At 40.8% G+C, this 20705-nt stretch overlaps 1 protein-coding gene across 2 annotated transcripts; it reads left to right on the top strand.

The window, feature by feature from the left end:
- The first annotated feature begins 4283 nt into the window (after nucleotides 1-4283).
- Nucleotides 4284-19341, top strand: LOC6042050 (alpha-tocopherol transfer protein-like). Of its 2 annotated transcripts, XM_038263602.1 has the most exons (4): nucleotides 4284-4531; nucleotides 5441-5542; nucleotides 17830-18134; nucleotides 18198-19341. In XM_038263602.1, exons 2-4 carry the CDS (start codon nucleotides 5486-5488, stop codon nucleotides 18817-18819), a joined length of 984 nt encoding a protein of 327 aa, XP_038119530.1. In that variant the 5' UTR covers nucleotides 4284-4531; nucleotides 5441-5485; the 3' UTR covers nucleotides 18820-19341. The 2 variants fall into 2 exon arrangements, with proteins under 2 accessions (XP_038119530.1, XP_001851205.1); XM_001851153.2 differs by lacking the exon at nucleotides 5441-5542.
- The last annotated feature ends 1364 nt before the right edge of the window (nucleotides 19342-20705 follow it).

Here is a 20705-nt window from a genome sequence, read left to right as displayed (position 1 = left end):
TTTGAGAATTCTGCAAAATTTAGCAAATATTTGTTGTTATGGTTATTTTTTGTCATATTTTTTTATAAATATTTTGTATCTAAAACAATAGCCAACTCTTTCAGTGACTTTTCTGTACTCAATTATTTGTAAACAACTCATTTTTGCGCTCATTTCCAGCAAGTTTTAGAGAACCACGAAATCGTCATGAAATTTCAATGTTTTGAAATTGGCATGCCACGAGATTCATTTATTTTTCGCCGTGAAAAATCACTAGCCCTAGTCTTCACAATACCTAACACTTTGCCGAAGATCACAAACCGATAAGAAAATTCCTCCAAAAGATCCTGATTTTTTTTAATAGTTTACGTAACATTTTTATATGGGCAGCTGCCAAAATTGTATGGAGCCTTATATGGGAGAACCAATGACAAAACATGGCTTCTTTGGTAGGTCACACAATTTTTCCTATGAATTGAAATCGGTATTTTTTTATCAATTTGCATATAGGGTGGTCAGAAATTGTCATCTTAACAAAGCCCCAAAAGTGTACAAATATTTTAAATAGTATATTTCATGATATTTGTCAAAAACACCATTCGGATAATTATACAAATAGTACTATCCGTCTTTATTATCCCTAGAGAAAATATCAAAATTTCCGAGAAACGATACATTTTTATTCAGTTTTGTTTTGTTTACTATTGCCTGCTACTCTGGTTATTTAAAATCCTTTTTTCCTGTACTGGAATAATCTGGAATGGCGTCCAAATTTCCCGAGCTTTGAATTTCTCGGGAAACGGGAAAAATATTTTTGGAATCCCGGGAAATTTATGAAACAGTAATAAAATCTATGAATTTTTATATTTGTTATGTTTTCCCAGCTTAAAATAGTAGAATTAGCTCAATCATATTAATTGGCGATAATCTACTCTTCAATCTAAACAAGGACGACAAGTTTTAAACTGCTTAAAGGGAATTAAAATAAGTTTTTTTTTTGTTCTTTGTTACGATTTGGATTTGAAATTAGCATGAGCATGAGCATGAGCATGGTTGACTGCCAATGAGCTGCTACTCCGTTATTGACAGATCAGCTGAAGTTAAACAATAAATCAAAAATGATCAGTGGGAGCCAACCATCCGTTCACTGTTGAACCCCTGAAGACCCCGACTTTATTAGTCAATACCGGCGCCCTCCCAAGAAGCCTGCAGTTCAACAAAAGGGAGGAATGTTAGTCCGATAGTTGAAGTTGCAGACTCATCAAGCACATAGTTTTTCGCTATATACTTGTTGATACCGCTTGAGACCGTTGAATCCACAGCATCTCCTTCAAGCATCACGTGATTTTTTTTTGGGTTAGTAGGATAAGGTATTGGCTTTTCGATGCCTCCCGAGCTACGATGCTATGGGGAGGACTTTCATAACAAACCCGTCGGCGAGCCTTCCGAGCAACGATGCTATGGGAAGGTCTTTCTAATTAGCACACCAAAACACTCGCGCACAGGTATTTAAATACTGAATAAATGTAATTTTTCATCAGACGACATTGATGATAAAGGAAGGACTTTTTTACAGTCATTTACAGTAATACTTAAACTTATTTTAATGCAACAATTCACACGACGTCGTGCCTCCCGATCAACGATGATGTAGGAAGGACTTGAGCAAGCCAATCAGGATGAAACACGAAATAAAATTCTTTTCTTTTCACACACAATGCCACATAATTGACCGCGCGTCACCACCCAACAAATTGAACTCTGTTACGATTTGGATTTGAAATGAACTACAAAGTAATTCAGATTAAATAAACTTATATAAATACATTTCTTTTGTATATGACATGATCAGAAAGCTTGAATTTTCTTTTTTAAAACAACAGGTGACAAAAAATAAAATGACACCAGTCAATGTAAAATTTTAAATAAGTTTTGAATTTGAATAAACGCCTTTTGAATGGAATTTTTGCAAACATCCATGTGTTAAATAAATTCGCCGTTAAAATTAAAAAAAAATTACTTATCGGTACTTGTATTCAAAGTTCAACATTCACAAAAAACTTTTGCAAAAAAAAATTTTTGCAAATTATCTCTAAGTTACTGCCGCCAACTAGGAAAAAACAGGAATACAGTTTGAACAGGTAAGTAGATTTCAGAGCAATAAATTTAACAATCGGTGTTCTGTGAAATTGTTTTGTTCCGTTGCTGTTTTAACCAAAGTTATTTAAAACATCATGCAAAAATGGCTAAATAAGTGTCTTAATTCGTATCATTTGTTCTGATTTGCCCCACATGGCAGTGTTTGATGAAAAATAATTTGATTTGATATTTTATTGTTTTAAATCATAAATTTACCTAGATATCTCAATATTTTTCTTAAAGCGCTATGCATTTCGCAGTTCGGTAAACTAAAATTTCAACAGTTTTCCCTTATATGTACACCAAATTATGTGATGAATGCCGAACACAAATTATAATGCTTTAAAATTATTATCTAATATGAGGTATTCAACTGTTCATCTATTATTTCCACAACCAATTCTGAAGTTCCAGACTAAAATTTGATTGTTTTTTTTAATTTCGGGAATTCCCGGGAAAAATTATAAAAAAACCCGGGATTCGGGAATTCCCGGTTTCGGTAAAATCCCGGGAATTTTGTCCCGGGAAATCCCGGGATGGACGCACTAATCTGGAATAATCTGGATATCAAATCTCGCAACCCTATTTTTTAATTCGACTTTCTATCACAAAAAGTAAAATTTGTTTGTATGTTTTGGGGGACAACACACATTTATCCAACAAGGTTTACCGAGTTCAAAATAGTAGTTTATGCAACAAGTTGCAAAAAGAGGATTTTTTCAGCACGAGTCGTACATTTATCCAACGAGGTTCACCGAGTTGGATAAATACGAAGAGTGCTGAAAAAATCAAGTTTTGCAACGAGTTCCATACAACATTTTTTGCAATTCCAAAAAACACACACTGAGTGAAATTTTATGTCAAATTTTCATGCATTTTGTCAATAAATCGTTTAAATCAAAAAAATGTTGAAAAGTGGTGCTTTTCGAAACAAGTGCTGAAAAGTTCAACTTTACAGCGCCCATTTGAGTGCTGAAAAGTAGAACTTTTCAGCATTTATTTTGAAAAGTGTTGCTATTCGATTCTGTTATTTTTGGTACAGAAAAGTAGGCTATTTCGTCGTTCAAGAATGACAGGAAAAGTAAGTAGTTTCACGACGGAATTGCAAAAAATTTCCTGTCATTCTTGAACGACGAAATAGCCTACTTTTCTGTACCAAAAATAACAGAATCGAATAGCAACACTTTTCAAAATAAATGCTGAAAAGTTCTACTTTTCAGCACTCAAATGGGTGCAACGACGTAACAGTAACAGTTTTCAACATTTTTTGATTTAAACGATTTATTGACAAAATACATGAAAATTTGACTTTAAATTTCACACAGTGTGTGTTTTTTGGAATTGCATAAAATGTTGTATGGAACTTGTTACAAAACTTGATTTTTTCAGCACTCTTCGTATTTATCCAACTCGGTGAACCTCGTTGGATAAATGTACGACTCGTGCTGAAAAAATCCTCTTTTTGCAACTTGTTGCATAAACTACTATTGAAAGAATTCTTTTTTGGCTTAGCTACCGTACTGCTGGTTGCTTAGATTTTCAATGTTGAAAATGAAACTTTTATGAAAATTTCTTCTCTTTTCTATGTCCTCAAAAGCTGTAATTTTAAAATGTTTCGGTTAATTTGATTTTTGCTTAGCTTTCTTACTTGAACTTTGCATGAACAGAATATTATTATTTTCCGTAAACCAGTTGATACAGTTTTCTGTTCATGACCATGATTTGATGTGACTTTTTTCATTACATGATTGTAGATTGATCAAACTAAACAAGCACTAGAAATCATTTCTTCTTCAATCATTCTTCTCCGGAAAATTCTCGAAAAACATCACGGTCAATCCGGGCACGTTTCTCCGCCACAAAACGCGATCCAAACCCACCAACCTGACGGTACCCCGCCGCTCTCAGGTGAAAATGAAGCTCAACCGCATGGAAAACCTGCGCGCGCCGCACACCGCCACGTGGGGGGAAACACGCACGCAAATACCCGGGGTGCGCGCGCGCCACCATGTCTTACCCCCTTTCGAGCGCTCTCTAGACTCTCGCTCTGGACGCTTACCGTTTCCATCTCTTTCGCGCTGTCTCTCGCCCTCCCGCTCTAGCCCGATCGCGAAAACGGTCCGATCGCGTATATAGTGGTGTGTTCTTTAAATATTACCACCAGTTCCATCATCGGCATCGTTCAGTTCAGTTTAAGTGGTCCTCTCCTCCTAGAGCAGCAGGTGTGAGCCATCTTCAGCGCCAAAGCAAACAAACATCCTTCCAAGCGAACCAGTTTGGAACCAGCTCCCCCAGTTCCGTTTATTCCGTTCTGTGATACCAGATCTTGAAGGAGTTGCTCCAAAGGGATCCCCAGTGATACTCTATTTGTTTTTTTTTCTGCTAAGTCGAAGCTACCAAACCAAACACCAAGGTACGGATTACGAAAAAAAAACCGTGTGTTCAAAGTGTGTTCTTTTCCAAAGAAGTCGTTACAAATCGCGTGTTTGTGTGTTTGTTCAAGAACTGGTTTAGTGAACTCTCTGGCCTGTACCTGCTATGTTGCATAAGTTCTTCAACCCCCAAGCAAGTGAATTGCGGTAGCCCAAGTACCCCCCTCCTCACTCACGAAACAAACCAAAATCAACATCCCTTGTGTACAGTACCAGGCTCCAGCAATGAAACTGGTTATGCAGCTGGAGAAGAGAATTGCAAAACCGTCACGATCGCGATCGCTGCGCTTAAAGTTTAGTTGAAAATCTCAACTGTTCAAACCTGGGAATTAAGTGCCAAGTGCGCGGACTTTAGTACAGTGGGTGTGAGGAGGTGCATTGCATCACTGTTGGGGGGTTTGCTGAGTGTTGGACTTTGAAAGTGTTAAATTTGCGGGTTCGTCGCTTATGCAGCGTGATGTCTCCAGTCAAAAATCCGCTTCTATGTAAATTTGACATGGATCCGGGTTCAATTCCGAGTTTAAACTTAATATTCGCTCAAAGAAAATAAGCTGCTTTGTGTAAAAGAAAACGAATTAATTTCACTATCTACGCAAGCCATTACGGTTCATCTAAATTTCACCTGAACTTATCTCAAAGCTTGATTGAATGCCCTATTACGTGAACTTGAGGTTCACAAAAAGTTATAATCGGGGGAGAAACAAAAGTTTACCTCAAGCGAGATGAGATCACATTCTGAGGAGTCATTTGTACACAGAGCAATACAAGTTGCATGATTGAAATCATTATTCCATACTTTTCAAAAAAGTTTTGAGAGTAATTTTTTTGTAGAAACGGGCGATTTGAAACCATTACAACCAGTCTTAAAATAATTTCTTCCAAATTCGCAGTTTTGGTCCAGTTTTCGAACCTTATTCAAATCAAGGCAAATCGCGATGGCCCCCACCATCCACAAGGAGGACAATTTCTCCACCACGAATCTCAAGTGGAAGGTACGTGCGCTACCCGCCTCTGCCACCCCCGCTCAAATTGCCCTAATGCGCCTCGTAATCAATTTCTAATCAACCCCTCTCCCACTCCCCATTGATATAACGATTGCTTCATCCCTTAATCTGATGCTCCCGAACGCTTTCGCCTGGTGCTATCGATGTCCGTTGTGTTTTATTGTAATTAACCCCTTTGCTACCTAATACCCTAGAATTAATCATCCGTGGCATGATCGGGTGGAATCTTCCTAACCACTAATACCAATAATCAAGCCACAAAGAAGTGGGGCGCGTCCACGTCTCGTGCAACAAGTGAAACACGAAACCGCCCCCCTCCCCAAACCCCTTCTAATCCAACAATAGTAATCCATCATCCGACGCGAAAGCTTTCCACCGCGCGGTGAAAAGCTGTTCAAGTGGAAAAACCAATTCCGAACATGCTGACCAAACACATGCAGACTACCAGGAGATATTGCTCGACGCTTTTCCCCTTTAATATGCACCGGAATGATTGTTTTCGCAATTTCATTTCAATTAGCAGTGCTGCCGACTCCGACTTTCGTCCCCCCCGCTGCAGTGTTGCCCGTTCGAGTCCAATTTGCGACGGCGAGGAGAGAAAATCAAATTAGGAACGGTTTCATTTCCGTACACGAGCACGAGGCGGCCTCTTTTGGGCGATCGATTCGGTGTGGAGGTTGTGCTGGCTTGACGTGAGCGACAAGCGGTCAAAAATCCATCAAAATATTCACGATTCAGCATCGTTAACAATTTTATTTCAATCAAACCCCTTAATAAAAAGTCAAATTCTTAAGCTAGATCCAACCAATCCAGCTAATTTTTTAACAGTTGATGCATCTGAATGTTAGCTACAACTTGTCGAGCTTGTTTTTGGAAAAAATGAATCCTTTACGAGGAATCTTGATTTGAATGAAAAGACTCGAAGTCATTTCCTTAGCCCTTAAACGATTTTTTTTCTTTTTTTTAAGCAATATGTTTTTCAATTTTAAATTTTTAAACATTTTTTAAAATTGTAAAAAATGTATTTTTCATGATAAACCGTTCAAACTTCAAGGTATCGTCAGCAGACCACAACGTCGCCATAACTGCACAGCGTCCAAACTGCACTTCTCCATGGAGCAAATTTGAAACTGTACTGTGTTTGTGTGTGTGCGTGTGTCGCTGTGCTTGCATCATTATCGATTGTTTGCGCTGTGCCGCGAAAACGGCCCCACCGACCAAATTAGGCAGCAGCTGCAGCGCCGGGCTTTGTGTTTCCAAATTCAACCGCGATTGTCCCGTCGTTGGATGACAGACGTTTTGGCAGGCCAAAGTTGGAGGTTTGTTGGCGCTTCAAAGCCGATTTGGACGGTCACGACGGGACAGTGTTGTGTTTGAGAAGGACTCAATCAATTTGAATTTTAACTTTTCGGCTTGAAATTTGCACTTAAAATTAATTTTAAAATTGCTTTTTCTAAACATTTCTAACTCGAGTTTCAAACTCATAGAAAAGTATGTTTCCTCATTAAATCAGAGCCACCCTAACTAAATTATCACGAATGCATTTGATTTAATTGAATCAAGTCTCGCTCATTCTACATTGAGTGTGTTTACCGGAATCAAATTTGTTCAATTGCTACATCAAACAAACCGAAACATGCTGTGAAAGCCACAAATTGAATTTACCCCATCACAACACCATCGAGCAGGGATTGCTTTCCTCTTGAAACAAATTTTGCAACAGTGAAACTTCATTAGTTTGCTTTCGGTGTCAATTCCAAGGTCCATAAATGACATATTCTGAAAAAATATTCACAACCTGTAAACAGTTTTATCCATCAAAAATCTAAAAAAAAAAATGGGAAAAAAAGCTTTTCAATCACGAGCTCAAATCGGTTTGAATCTAGATTCGAGAGCCTACATGGAAAGGCGAATTGTTACTCTATGGGTTCAAATCGAGCTGTCAAAACAGGGCTCCTATCGAGCGACAAGATTTGGTTCGATAATCGAAACACAATTTATGAAACTGTTGCTTAGTATTTTAATTCTACAAGCAAAAGTTTATTAAATTTGTTTATGATCAGAAACTCGTTATTTGATGATTTTTTTTATCAGATTACTTACTTGTATTGAGTCAGAAAATGGATTACCGGATTTTATTGGTGGAAATAACAGCTTGAATGGACGTGCAAGAGCGAACGTCAAAACTCAGCTGTCAAACTGATGTTTACATTTCACTCCCATTGCTCGACTATTTCCAAGTCCATGCTTTCGTGATTTTGACAACTTTCAGTGAGTGAACGCAGTCAAGATACCGTTCTATTCAAAGAGCAAATCCGCTCCGTAGTTAATGAGCGGTTAAGACCAGAGCGGTGCGAGTTCTGTTGCTGTTTACACACCAGCTCGAACTGTCACAATGGAGCACTTCCATTCGAGCAGTTTTTGCTTTTTTCTACAATGTATTTCTTATGGAGCGAACTGTCAAAAACTACTCGACTGCGGGTGCTCCATTGCTCCATATGCTCACGGACGAACGGACATGACACCAGGAACAAATTTTCTTCAAATTTCTGAAGCAAACTATCACTTGCGCACTCTACATTCAAGTTGTCGAAGTAGCATCGCGCGATTAAGCATGATTTCTCAAAATGTCTTATGCAATAATTAATTAAAACATTTAGCATTAGTATGGTGCTAGAAACAGTTTTCTGGCATTAAGTTTGTCTTTATGATTCTATGTAATTTATCATGTTAGGGTGCCGAAAAATGTACTGAAATGGTATTTTTAATACAAATTCATACGACCATTTCAAAAAATGCCCATGAGTTTGCTTCATCAGCTGGCTTTGTTTTCGTTTTAAACCACGTGGCGCGAAGATTTTGACATAAGCGATCTCGCTTGCGCTGGTTTTCGCCAAGAAGAAGTAAAAGAAAACCTGCTTCACTTTTTGAAACCCCGTGTCATGTCCGTTCGTCTGTGGTACTTTCGAGCAAAAAGTATTATTTTTATAAAAGTTTTTTTTTCTATTTTCTAAGATTTTTATGAGTTTTTAATGTACCGAAAAATTAATTTGCTTCATGAAACAATTGAAAAAGGTTGAGATTAAATTGTGTAGCGGCTAGCAAAACAAATAGTGCGCTAGTTTGCGTGAGACCAGTGATAAGTCTATTCATCATCGTCTGACGATTTACTTGCGAGTGAGAGGTCAAAATTCCTTCTCGAACTTTTGAGATTGATTTTTTGAGCATTCATTCTACAGATATATCACGGGAGAGAAAAGAGCGACTCTACAATGAACCGTTCCAGGAAAACCAAAACATAAACAAAGTCAGCTTCTATAGAAATGACAGAGTCAGACCTAGTGATTTTGACAACCACACCATGACATACTCAATCAGGGTACCTCGGGAAGAAAGCCATAAACTCCCACCACCCAGGTCAAGACAGACTCTGCAGATATTTTAAACAGTGTACGCAGCTAGATTTCAATGTCACAACTTTGTTTACAAACAATGAATACAGAATGATACTGCAAAATTGATCAGCGTCTGATGTTTTACCTGCGAATGTATCAGTGAGATCTAAATTCCTTCCCGAAAGTATGAGATTGAGATCTTTTAGCATTCATTTTATCGATATCTCACGGAAGAGAGCAGAACGATTCGGTTCCCTTTTGTACTACTCACTCAGTGAGTAATCAGTTGCAGTGAGTAATCGCTGTCATTCGTTTCTGATTACTTGACTAAAATCAGGAACTGTTAAATTGTTTGATTTCTTACTTTTCAAAACTCGCTAAAAAGTGCACTTGGGCCAGTTTGAAATGGAAATTTGTTAACGCTTTGTTCAATCTAGCCAACGAGAGTCTACTGTAGCTGAATCATAAAATTATCTACACGAATCGGGCATAAATTTCAATGATCCAGAGCACATGTTATTTGAATTCAATTAGAACTGAGTATGTGCGTTGATCAGATATGCATTGCTGGAATACAAATCAATTAAATCAGTCACCTTGTGTTCAACATCGGTGAGCTTGTTCTACATGACATGTGCGATAAATCTGTCCCAGCTTGATTGCCGAATCGCGAACATATGTTTGCGAACCTGTACGCAGATTGTTCAAGAATTGTTAACAGATGTTTACGATTTGACCAGGACACGTGTTCAAGTAACCGCAAATTAAAGTTACCCAATCAAACCACACTTTTGCTGTGGACAATCTGCAAAACGTTACCTCATCGATTCTGATCAATCCTGCTCTTCGATGGAGCAAGAACTCAGGATTGGTTCGCCGGTTGCGTACCGCATGTAATTGCACGTTTTAAACGAAACTTGTTCCGCTGACATTAGCATAGAACGACTCCTAGTTGCAACAATTCTTCTACTGTGTAGACAAAGTTGCTCAATCCCCCTCAAAGCCACAATTTACTTCACAGACTACATGACAGGTAATCAAACCTCGGTAAACCGCAAATCCCACAAAAGTGATATACCGAACTATACAGTTATATCTCGAACCAAGCAAGACAACAAGAGGCAACTACTGCTCCAAATGTTCGACACCATGCTCGACAAGCAGCGCTGACAAGCTGCATTCAGCATTCGTCTCCAAAAGCGTTCCGTGATTTCCCCGGAAGCAGAGCGTCTTGCATCCAGCTCATAAATCTTGCCGCTCGACTGAGGATTTCTAGTTGGAAAACAACTCCCACCCTGCGGGTGGCGCCACAGTCGTCACCGACTTCCCCGGGGAGATTTGGGGGGAAATGTCGGGTTTTTTTCGGAAGGAACTCCGGCGCCACCCAGTCAGCTCCGGTAACGGTGATTGATGTTTGCACGTCGTCCGGAAGTCTTGGAGGTGCGAGGCAAGAACTTTACTCATTTGCTGGAACAATTAAGCTTCTGGGAAAGGTTGATATTTTAAAATGAATTGACCCAGTTTGTCGAGAAATTTTGTGAGCCACAAAAAGGCAACTTCCGCGGGGGGCTTCAAATGCAAATGCTCGTTATTTTCTGCAAAGCTGAGTTGTTTGGTGAACTCTGCTAAAACGGAACATCAACTGTTGTGAACAGCAAATTGGACTATTTCGAGCGAAATCCCTAGCGGGCAAAAGTCTATCTCAGTGTAGGGTGAATTGACATCTTTTGAACAACTGAAGTTAATAAGAAGTTAAGTTACGAGAGATTCGTTTGACTCGTTGGAGCACATTTTCATAGATCTCAATTTTCGGTTTCAGCTTTCAATATCTCATGTCTTACCCAAAATTGGGTCATTTACCCTTCTAACTGGTGGAAAGGAAATCTTCCAAAACCCTCCATAGAGAGAGGGTAAACCGAAATCATATTCAGGCACTCGACCGACATACATGCAATAAACTTTTCGCCTGAATCGTTGCATAATCCTTGGTTGAGCTTCCTCCAAGCAGCAGTAAATACAGGGCGTTTGTTTTATGTCGATATTATATTCTGATTTTTTTTTGTTTAATGTTGCTTTAACAGGTTTTGGTATTTCTTAAATTATTGCATAAATTATTTTATTATTAAAATTTATAACCTTCGAAAATTTGCAGTTTAACTGTAGTTGAATGTAACTTGTTCCCTCAGTAGATCTCACAAGTGCACAAACGTTGCAAAACTCTAATTGGGAATTATTTCAACCAGCGTGTAACTACCCAATCAAACCGTTTTCCGCATGACGGGTTCATTCCGCTTCGAATTCCGCTTCGAAAATTGTTTCGAAATTTTCTAAACGGAATCTCCGGTTGGACTCCGTTTCGATTCCGTTTGAGCCATTTGGCACATTAGCGACACCTACTGGTGTACGGCCGAACTTCGGTGACATTTCGCCGCGTTTCGCCGAAGCGGTTTTTCTTTTAATGTGTGAGTGTGACAAATGTCAAACATGTCAAAGTGTGTGCTAGAAAATTTGAAGAAGATGCTGCCTTTTCCTTGACCGGCGTGAACTTCATCTTGGACGGTTAGTCCTCGTCATCGGCGGTAGCCTTTTCGTCCGGCTTACTGCCCTCGGTGGGTTTGGCCACGTTGGAGAAGCTGAAGCCCGTTCCGATCGTGGAACGTGTCGAGCCAAACCCCGAAGCTGAATGGTTTGGCTGCCGCCGGAGTCGGTGCCGCGGCCGTGTTTGCCCCCGAGGAAATCCTCTTCCAGAAGCACGCCAAGTACGTACTTTGTTCGCATCGCAAGATTCTACTATGTTGAACTTAGACTGGATTAATCTGGAGTTTTCTTTCTTTTTTAGATTCACGAGAGCGTCCTTCGCCGTGAGTCGGCTTTCTTTTGCAGAACCAAGCCAATCCAGCCAGGAGGGAAGTCTCAACGACGTCACCCCGGAATTCGGACTCGCCGACTCGACGTAAGCGCGCTTTGGGCAGCAGCTGTGTCGGGACTTTCCGCGGGAGCGTGTACCGGTGTACCGGTTTCGGTCGAAGCGGTCAAAGCCAACTCCCAGTCACTGCTGCGGTCGTCCGTAATAGACACTGCCTGGGGCTGTCTGGTGGTGGAGATCGGCTACACGTTTACGGCCTCGCTCGAGGACTGCAGGAACCACATGCTGAAGGTTGGCGGCCGGAAGATATCAGCACAGGATGTTGCTAAGATTATTTCGTCGCTGTCGGAGAGTCCTCCGGGTAGAGCTGTGGCGCTAGCACCACCGGTACACAAAGGTCAAGGTTCACGGTCCCGGAATCCAACGATGAAGAAGTTCCGATCGATACAGGGGAAACGGAGTGTACTGAATCGCAATCTATTATAAAGCAATATGTTTACTGTTAATCTTAAAAAATAAAAAAAAACAAGGGGGGAGCCGGGGTTGGGAAGCGTTTGATTTTACGATTAATTATATTTAAATCAAATAAAATCAGCTGTAAATGAAAATAAAGAGTTAAATAATTATTTTTGGTTGAATTTTGGTCCAACCACAACAAAAAAAGAAAACCTGAATGAAAAAAGAAGAAGAAGAAGCAGCTGTCAAAAGCAACCCGTCCATTCCGTTTCGATTCCGTTTAAATTCCGCTTGAACCGATTTGCGGCGAAAACTCAAACGGAACCGGTTGTTGCGTTTGAAACGGAATGCGGTTTAGAATCTAAAACGAACACTGTTTAGAATTCGAATCGAACTTTTTTCGCTCAAGCGGAATTCTAAATGGAATTCAAACGGAACGCGCTGAGTGGGTAATCTAGCAGATATCTGACATCTCATGTACTAATTTTCCAGAGATCGCTTCAAATCAATTAAAATTATTTCAAGTTGTATTCTGAATCCTTAAATATCAGACAGAACCTGTCCACTTTCCCGCTAATACAAAAAAAGAAATGCCTCAATTTTGATTGTTCAAATAACAATTTTCGTTCCCTGTTGGCCCCCGAAAATCCCCTCCGCAAACATTTGCCTAGCTCAGCAGGAAATACGGCCAAATTCCCGAAAGGCAATCCCTAAAAAGCTGTTCGTTCTCCCCGAAGTCAATCCATTTCAAAACATCGTACAACCAGAATGGCCTATGTCCGTCTGGGGAACCCTTGTGAAAGAGTGTTTTGAGCGGGGGGATGGCAACCCTATTCCGACCAAAGCAAACTGACAACAGTCGACATTAGCATGGTTGTCAAATGAGAGCCCACAACAAATGCACTAGCTGTCAAATGGTAGCCCATAACAAATCATTGTTTGGGTTTTTGATTTTCAAATTTCCCGCAATTCAAACGATAAATACCTGAAAAAACACGTGAATTGTGTTGCTGATGCCAAATTCTATCATATCCTTGGAGATTCCATCCCAATATTGGCTGAAAATTCATATCGAAAAAAGTGATTTTTCTGTTTACCTTTTTTTGCTTTTTTTCTTTTGGTCGATCAAACAGTGCGCCTGTACACTGTGAATCGGCATTACAAATTTTTCAGTTTGGTTTTACACATTTGCATGGGACTTTTGAGTTTAACCAGGATAACACACTTCGTGTTACCAAAGTAATATTAATAATACTTATTCTGAGTGTTTGTTATCTGAACTTCCAAGATGGCGGCTTCTTCGCTACCCCCTGGTTTTGAGCTGTCAAAACATTGAGCAACAAGAAAACATATTAAAGGTGGCAACAAATTTCAAACGAATCTATCAATCACAGTTATTGTAGTTTCAAATCAAAAATCTAGAAACAATTTGTCAGATCTATCTCTAGTTCAACTATCCTGCATCTTTACATCTCCTTCTCACCACTTCCTCCAAGTTTACCGGCAGCGTCAAGCCACTCCGGACTCGCCGCTTTGCTGTTCCTCGTTCTTTTTTCCGCGTTGACGTGGATCCTTCAGGTTCTCACGGCCACTTTATCCCCCAACCCACCGCCACTCATAACTTCCTAAACGAGCCTTTTAAATATTCATGAAACGCTTTTCCGCCCCGACTCCCCGTGAACTCAAGAGTGGCAGACACCGCGCGCCGCAAGGGTGGTGCACCGGAAGCGACACCACCAGGGTCGGTTGAGAGGACCCTTGACGCCCGGTGCAGCAACGCCACGTGGTTGTAAAAATAAACCTGGGTGAATTTGAAATTCTGCCAAGGTCACTCAGCCAAAGTGGTTGCGGGCTCGAAATAAAGTGACAGTTACGAGCGAGTGAGTGACTCGTAAATTGATCATGAGCAGGGCCTCGCCTCGAAACGTCATACAGGAACAAAAGCGACGAACCGAAGATTCGCGTGACGTTTTGGAATTTTGACAGTTTGGAACGCATGAGTTACCCCATTATCGGTTTCCCCCACGGGTGAAATGGAAATTGTTGCACAAGGCTGAAGTTGGAAATTTTGCAACTTATTTCAATTTATGCTAAATTTCAAAAACTAAACAGCAATCTAAAGCAAACCATTTTGGAAACTAAAGACAAACTAAAGGCACGATGATTTGTTGCGTAATCTTGCTTAGAATCGCGATGAAAGCGGTTTAAATTCAAAAAAAAATAATATATTTTTCTGTTCTAGAATTTAACGAAATTTTGTTCATTATGTATGACTTCAAAATTAGTACACAACGGTTATAGAAAATTTCACAAAAAAGGATTTTTTTTGGTTCCTCCACAAACAATCTCATGTTGGTAAACAAACGACGCCATATTGCAAATGTTGTTCGGTAGCTTATATCAGTCCATCGCCGGGGCCCTGATCATGAGTGATTGTTGTCAGTGATGAGAGTATTGTCATCAAAGTGACAGTTCTATAGACAAATCCAGCGAAAGCTCAACGCTGCTTTTTGATGGTGAGAGATTTGACAGCTCCCATACTAAATGTCTCAATTTTCATACTTTTTGTTAATTTTCTTTTAAAATAAAATGCTTAACATATGAAAACTATATATTTTTGGTGCCCAAAATTCCTGCTGAATCGAATGGTGTACTTATCTCGATTGCTAATTTTTCGAACAGTTTTTATTTAAATAATATTCTAGACACATTTTGTGCACCTAATCAATTAATACTTTTATCATTTTTTTGCTTAAAAATTGAGTTCTCCTGAGCTCCCATATTCAAATACATGGAAGCTGTCATTTCTAACACCATTGGCCACCTAGCGGCCATTTCAAACTGGATTCGTCTATTTCAGGAATAAGTTTTTTTGCACATGGGAACTCAGTGGGAGTGAGTGCTGAGTTACTTTGTTTACCTGTCAAATTGTGAGAGACCACTTTTTTGCGATATCAACTTGTTTGAATCACTCGGCAAGCTTCACGAATCTTAGGTAACTCATCCATCAGAGAGAGTTTCAAAAGATGTTTTTCTCTCTGAGAAATTTCTGCAGTCTTGAGGAACTCATCACTTATTTAAATGAGATTTTCGGTGGTGAACTTTTCATCGCCGAGTTCCACATCCCTGATCAAACAAAGTAGCTCAATGTCCAATAAATGTCCACCGAAAAAAGGCTCCTTATTTACGAGTATCGTAACGCTAAGTGCGCGAAATAACTCGCGAATAACTTTGCGCTGTAATTTGAGTTTTTTTTTCACTTCTCTTTTTCTCACAAGAAGGAAGAAGTGAGATTGATTTAGCTCGCGAGCTTGATTGGTCATAAAACTGGGGTTATGAAGCGATTTCGCGAAACGATTGCCCCAGAGAGCGGGAAACACAGTGTGGGGGCAATAATAATAGCCGGCGTAGGGCGATTTCCATTAGGATTGTTGTAATACACAGCAGCAAAAGTGTGTTGAAAGATGCCCGAATGCCGAGGTGCAATTGATGCGATGTTTTATGAGGCGATTGGATTAGTGTTTTTGCGAAATTATTTCTTTACGAGTGTTATTGTAAGACACGAGCACTTGTTTTGAGTTATGAATTGAGTTGTTGATGATGAAAAAAATCTTCATCAACAGAGTTTCACTGAGTACTCACTAAGAGAGAGAGAGAGAGATTTGAAAGTGACCGAGGCTCTCACTATCTCACTAATGCATTGCATAGGTTAAACCTCAGACGCCGTTAGTTAAGATGTCAACTTTGAAAGATCTTTCTTTTTAAATAATTTCATCGCTGCTCACGACTTTTGAGAGAGTATCGAGAAAAAACTGTTTTTGAGTGATGCAAGTTTGACAGCTCTGCAAGCAGCGCTCGACTTACAAACTGAGAGAGAAAGAGAGAAACTAGCAATGAAACTCTCATAAGTTCTTGCTCGTTAATGAGGAAGAATCGCACGGTACTCATTATTGAACGTGTTTGCTGAGTTGCTCCTGGGTTCTCGTGAGTGATTCAAGTAAAAATCAAAGTTTTTTCCTAATTAATGTTGGTGCCTGTTGCGTGTCAAAACTGATTGGCAAATCTCTGTCCGACTTTCGCAAAATCTTCCTCAAAAGCCTGATCCTATCGTGCAGAAAATGACTCATCGGGCCCGATTTGCTCCAGCTGCAGGGCGTCGACGAAAGCGGCCGTGGTCTAATAACTTTTTTCCTACCAAGACCCCTCCGGTTTTTTTTCCGGAGCTCTTTCCCTCCAAGAAGTGACGCGCTCCGCTAGGCTCGGTGGGCTCTCTCAACAGGTAGTTTGCACACAACGTTGCATAAGCCAGACTACTCAGCGGTGAGTCATGCAAGACCGGTGCCTCGAAGGGTATACATAATCCACTAACCAAGTAACGCCGTGAACATAATTACAGCGAATCAGGCAACTGACGTCTTAAGGTAGAGTGGGGGAAGAGCTGACATGATTTACGTGCCACGAACCAAGTGTTGGTCATAAACCGCGCCACTTCAATTAGAGACGAAGCTTTCGAAAGTCGTCATACGTCGGCGTGGAAGATCAAGGGTGTCCCCAACCAGTTTTCGCTTCGGCAAGGTGATCGATTCGGTGCATAATTTTGGCGCAAGAACTGGTTTCGAACCGCGACGTTGAACTTGGCGTCCCCAATGTCTGGCGAAGACTTGATTAAAATGTTATTAATTCAACGTCGTCGGATGACACGAGCTCTTGAAAAGCTGACATCGTTCCCGGACTCCAACCTGTGGGAAATTTCTATCGAACAACGTTGTCAATGCCGTCGTCGCCGACGGCGACCGTCCCTCAATCTTCATCATGTCACTTTTCGTCACTTTGAGGAAAAGTCTCCCCTTGGACGAAAGCTAAAAAAAAACTCTTGACAAACTTTTCTCCGCCGCGCCTCAAGAACATCCTCTTCATTCATCATCCTCAGCGAACCAATCAATCCTGAAGTTCGAGGCTACCCACTCTGGCAAAGCTGTTTTCCCAGCAAGACACGGAAGGAAATCTGCGTTGACAAGTGTTTTCTAAACTGAAGATAATGTTATCGATTTTGACATCACACTGGAGGCGTTACCCTTTAGAAATTCAGCGATTCACTAAATCGTAACGCCTTTCTGCCAAAATCAGTACTCAGTGTTTGCGGTGTCTATCAGCCTCTTTCCCCCCCAATATCTCATGAAGAAGCCCCCCCTTGACTCGTTGGTCGTTCAAGTCTTGCCGTTGGTTTTTTTTTTCGTGGTCGTCTTTATAGACTTTTTGTCTGCAGGGAAACGTTTCACAACATGCAAACCGTAAACATAACAAGCATGAGCAAACGCGAGAAGGGGTTGCCAAATCAGCCTCTACACTGCGGTGGCCCTGGTGGTACCTCTTGAGGGTTGATGAAAGATTTGACGATGTAATAGCCGCTATCGCGCCTGGCAATGGGTTTCACACGACCGCTTGAAGCACTAACACGAGTAACGACTTGGTGTAACGCTTATGGAACATAACACACGCAAATTTAACAGGGTTGATTTGGTAACGCGTGGCCTAACCTCTCTCCTCCCCTTCACCAGATGACTCTCGTCCAGCCATCCGGAGACATGTGCGCCAAGATCAAGGAGGAGCTGCGCGAGCCCGCGAACCCGGCCGACATTGACCGCGACATCGGCATCATCCGCGAGTGGCTCGGCAAGCAGCCGCATCTGCCCAAGGACATGGACGACGCCCGCCTGCGCACCTTCCTGCGCGGCTGCAAGTTCAGCATCGAGCGCGTCAAGCAGAAGCTGGACATGTACTACACCATGCGTAACGCCGTGCCGGAGTTCTTCACCGACCGGGACGTGAGCCGCCCGGAGATGTCGGAGATCCTGAACGTGATGTGAGTTTGACAGTGGCAACGCCTAATAATGACCACGTACTAACCTTGCTCTCCCCCCACCAGTCACATGCCCCCACTGCCGGGCCTGACCCCGTCCGGTTGCCGTGTGGTGATGCTCCGTGGTACCGACAAGGACATCACCACCCCGAACGTGATCGAGTCGATGAAGCTGACGCTGATGATCGGCGATGTGCGCCTGGCGGAGGAGGCCGTCGGCGTGGCCGGCGACGTGTACATCCTGGACGCTAGCGTGGCCACCCCGACGCACTTTGCCAAGTTCACCCCGACGCTGGTCAAGAAGTTCCTCATCTGCGTCCAGGAGGCGTACCCCGTCAAGCTGAAGGAGGTGCACGTGGTGAACGTCTCGCCCATCGTCGACACCATCGTCAACTTCGTCAAGCCCTTCCTGAAGGAGAAGATCCGCGAGCGTATCCACATCCACAGCAGCATGGAGGATCTGTACAAGTACGTGCCGAAGGACATGCTGCCGTCCGAGTACGGTGGAGCCGCCGGATCGATCAAGGACCTGAACGAGCAGTGGCGCGCCAAGCTGGGCGAGTACACCGCCTGGTTCAAGGAGCAGGAGGCCAGCAAGGCCAACGAATCCCTGCGCCCCGGTGCCCCCAAGACCGCCGACGAGCTGTTCGGCATGGACGGAACCTTCCGACAGCTGACCATCGATTAAACACCCCATCCGAAGGTCACACCGTCCATCGCCCATCCACCGAACATCGCTCATCCCCCACACCACCATCCCCAAACATAACCTCATCCCAAAAAAAAATCCCCCCAAAAAAAAAACAACCATCCAAATTAACCAAAATCTCATCCCTTCACCCCCTTTCACACTAACTCATCCTAACCTAGTTAGCCAAATTACCCAAAACATAATACAATAGAAAACGTAACGCGTGCGCGCAAAAAACGAAAAGCTTCCGTTCGTGATTCCCAAATTTTTCGATTTTTGAAGAAAAGAAAAGAGATTTCAGGACCCCCAAAAGGGGGTCCCGTAGAACCAGCAATTTCATAAGATGTAGATTTTTTTTTCAATTGAGATTTATTAGCGATCAGAGAAGTAGAAGAATGGATCTAGTTAGATGGCGCGATAAAACACTTTGAGCAGTCAGTTTTTTTGTTGTACTCGTTTTGTTTTATATTTTTTGTAACGTATTTGCTATTAAAGACTTTCTTGTTTAAAAGGAAATTAGAGGATGCGTTTCTTTGCTGCTGCATTTGAAACTTGAAAGAAAGCCCTTCACAGTTAAAAAAAAATCATGGTAATATTACATCTGGGAAGGGGTAAATCTTTTATGTCAGAAAAAAAGTGTAATTTTATCTCTGAAAATAAGTAATTTTAGCATTTTCTAAAGAAATGTCACTTTTTAGTTTGAATTGAGGTAAAATTACATAATAAAAGAGGTAAGATTCAACCTTCCAAAATTACACCTTCCAAATTTACATTATTTTTACTGTGTTCGTTATGATGAAAAATTTACCTGTTTAACAAATACTACACAGCAAAACACGTGAGAAAGCAAAATGTACTTGTAAAAGGTTAATTTCTTGCTTGTTTCTAATACAAGCAGTCCTTACATTGCAAAATTATGAATGCTGTTCTACTCAGAAAACAAAATCATGTTTATATTTCATCTAGGAAGGGGTACATCTTTTATGTCAGCAAAATGAGTAATTTTACCTTTGAAAATCTGTAATTTTATCACTTTCCTGGTGTAATGTCACTTTTTCAATCTAGATTGAGTTAAAATTACATTATAAAAGAGGTAATATGTATGCCTCCAAAATTACCCCTTCCAAATTTACACATTTTGTTTATTGTGTAGAACTGTGCAGTTTTAAATGCGTTGTACTAAAATGTGCTTTTTGCACATTTTAGTGTTTTGTGTCGTCAAACTACTTACTTTTCCTATCATTTTAGAATAGCCTAATTATCTCTAATACAAATAACAGAATCAAATAGTAAAACTTTAAATAAAAATGCTGAAAAATTTCAGTTTGCACCATTAAAATGGATGTTGAAAAGTTGAACTCTTCAGCACTTTTTTAATACATTTTAACATTTTTTTTTAAATTCAAACGATTCATTGACAGAGACATTTGATCTTCAATATTGTTCGAATGGTGCATTTAAAAATTGCAAAAAGTGTTTTACGGAAATCGTTGCAAAATTAGATTGTTTCATCACTCGTCGTATTTATTAAACTCGGTGAACCTCGTTGTGTAAATGTGCGACACGTGCTGAAAAATCCTCTTTTTGCACCTTGTTGCATAATAGTAGTTTATGCAATAAATTGCAAAAAGAGGATTTTTTCAGCACGAGTCGTACATTTATCCAACGAGGTTCACCGAGTTGGATAAATACGAAGAGTGCTGAAAAAATCAAGTTTTGCAACGAGTTCCATACAACATTTTTTGCAAGTCCAAAAAACACACACTGAGTGAAATTTTATGTCAAATTTTCATGTATTTTGTCAATGAATCGTTTAAATCAAAAAATGTTGAAAAGTGTTACTTTTCAAAACAAGTGCTGAAAAGTTCAACTTTTCAGCACCC

This window comes from Culex quinquefasciatus, chromosome 3 (assembly GCF_015732765.1).
Source record: "Culex quinquefasciatus strain JHB chromosome 3, VPISU_Cqui_1.0_pri_paternal, whole genome shotgun sequence".
NCBI lineage: Eukaryota > Metazoa > Arthropoda > Insecta > Diptera > Culicidae > Culex > Culex quinquefasciatus.
This window is presented reverse-complemented; position numbering and strand designations above follow the sequence as displayed.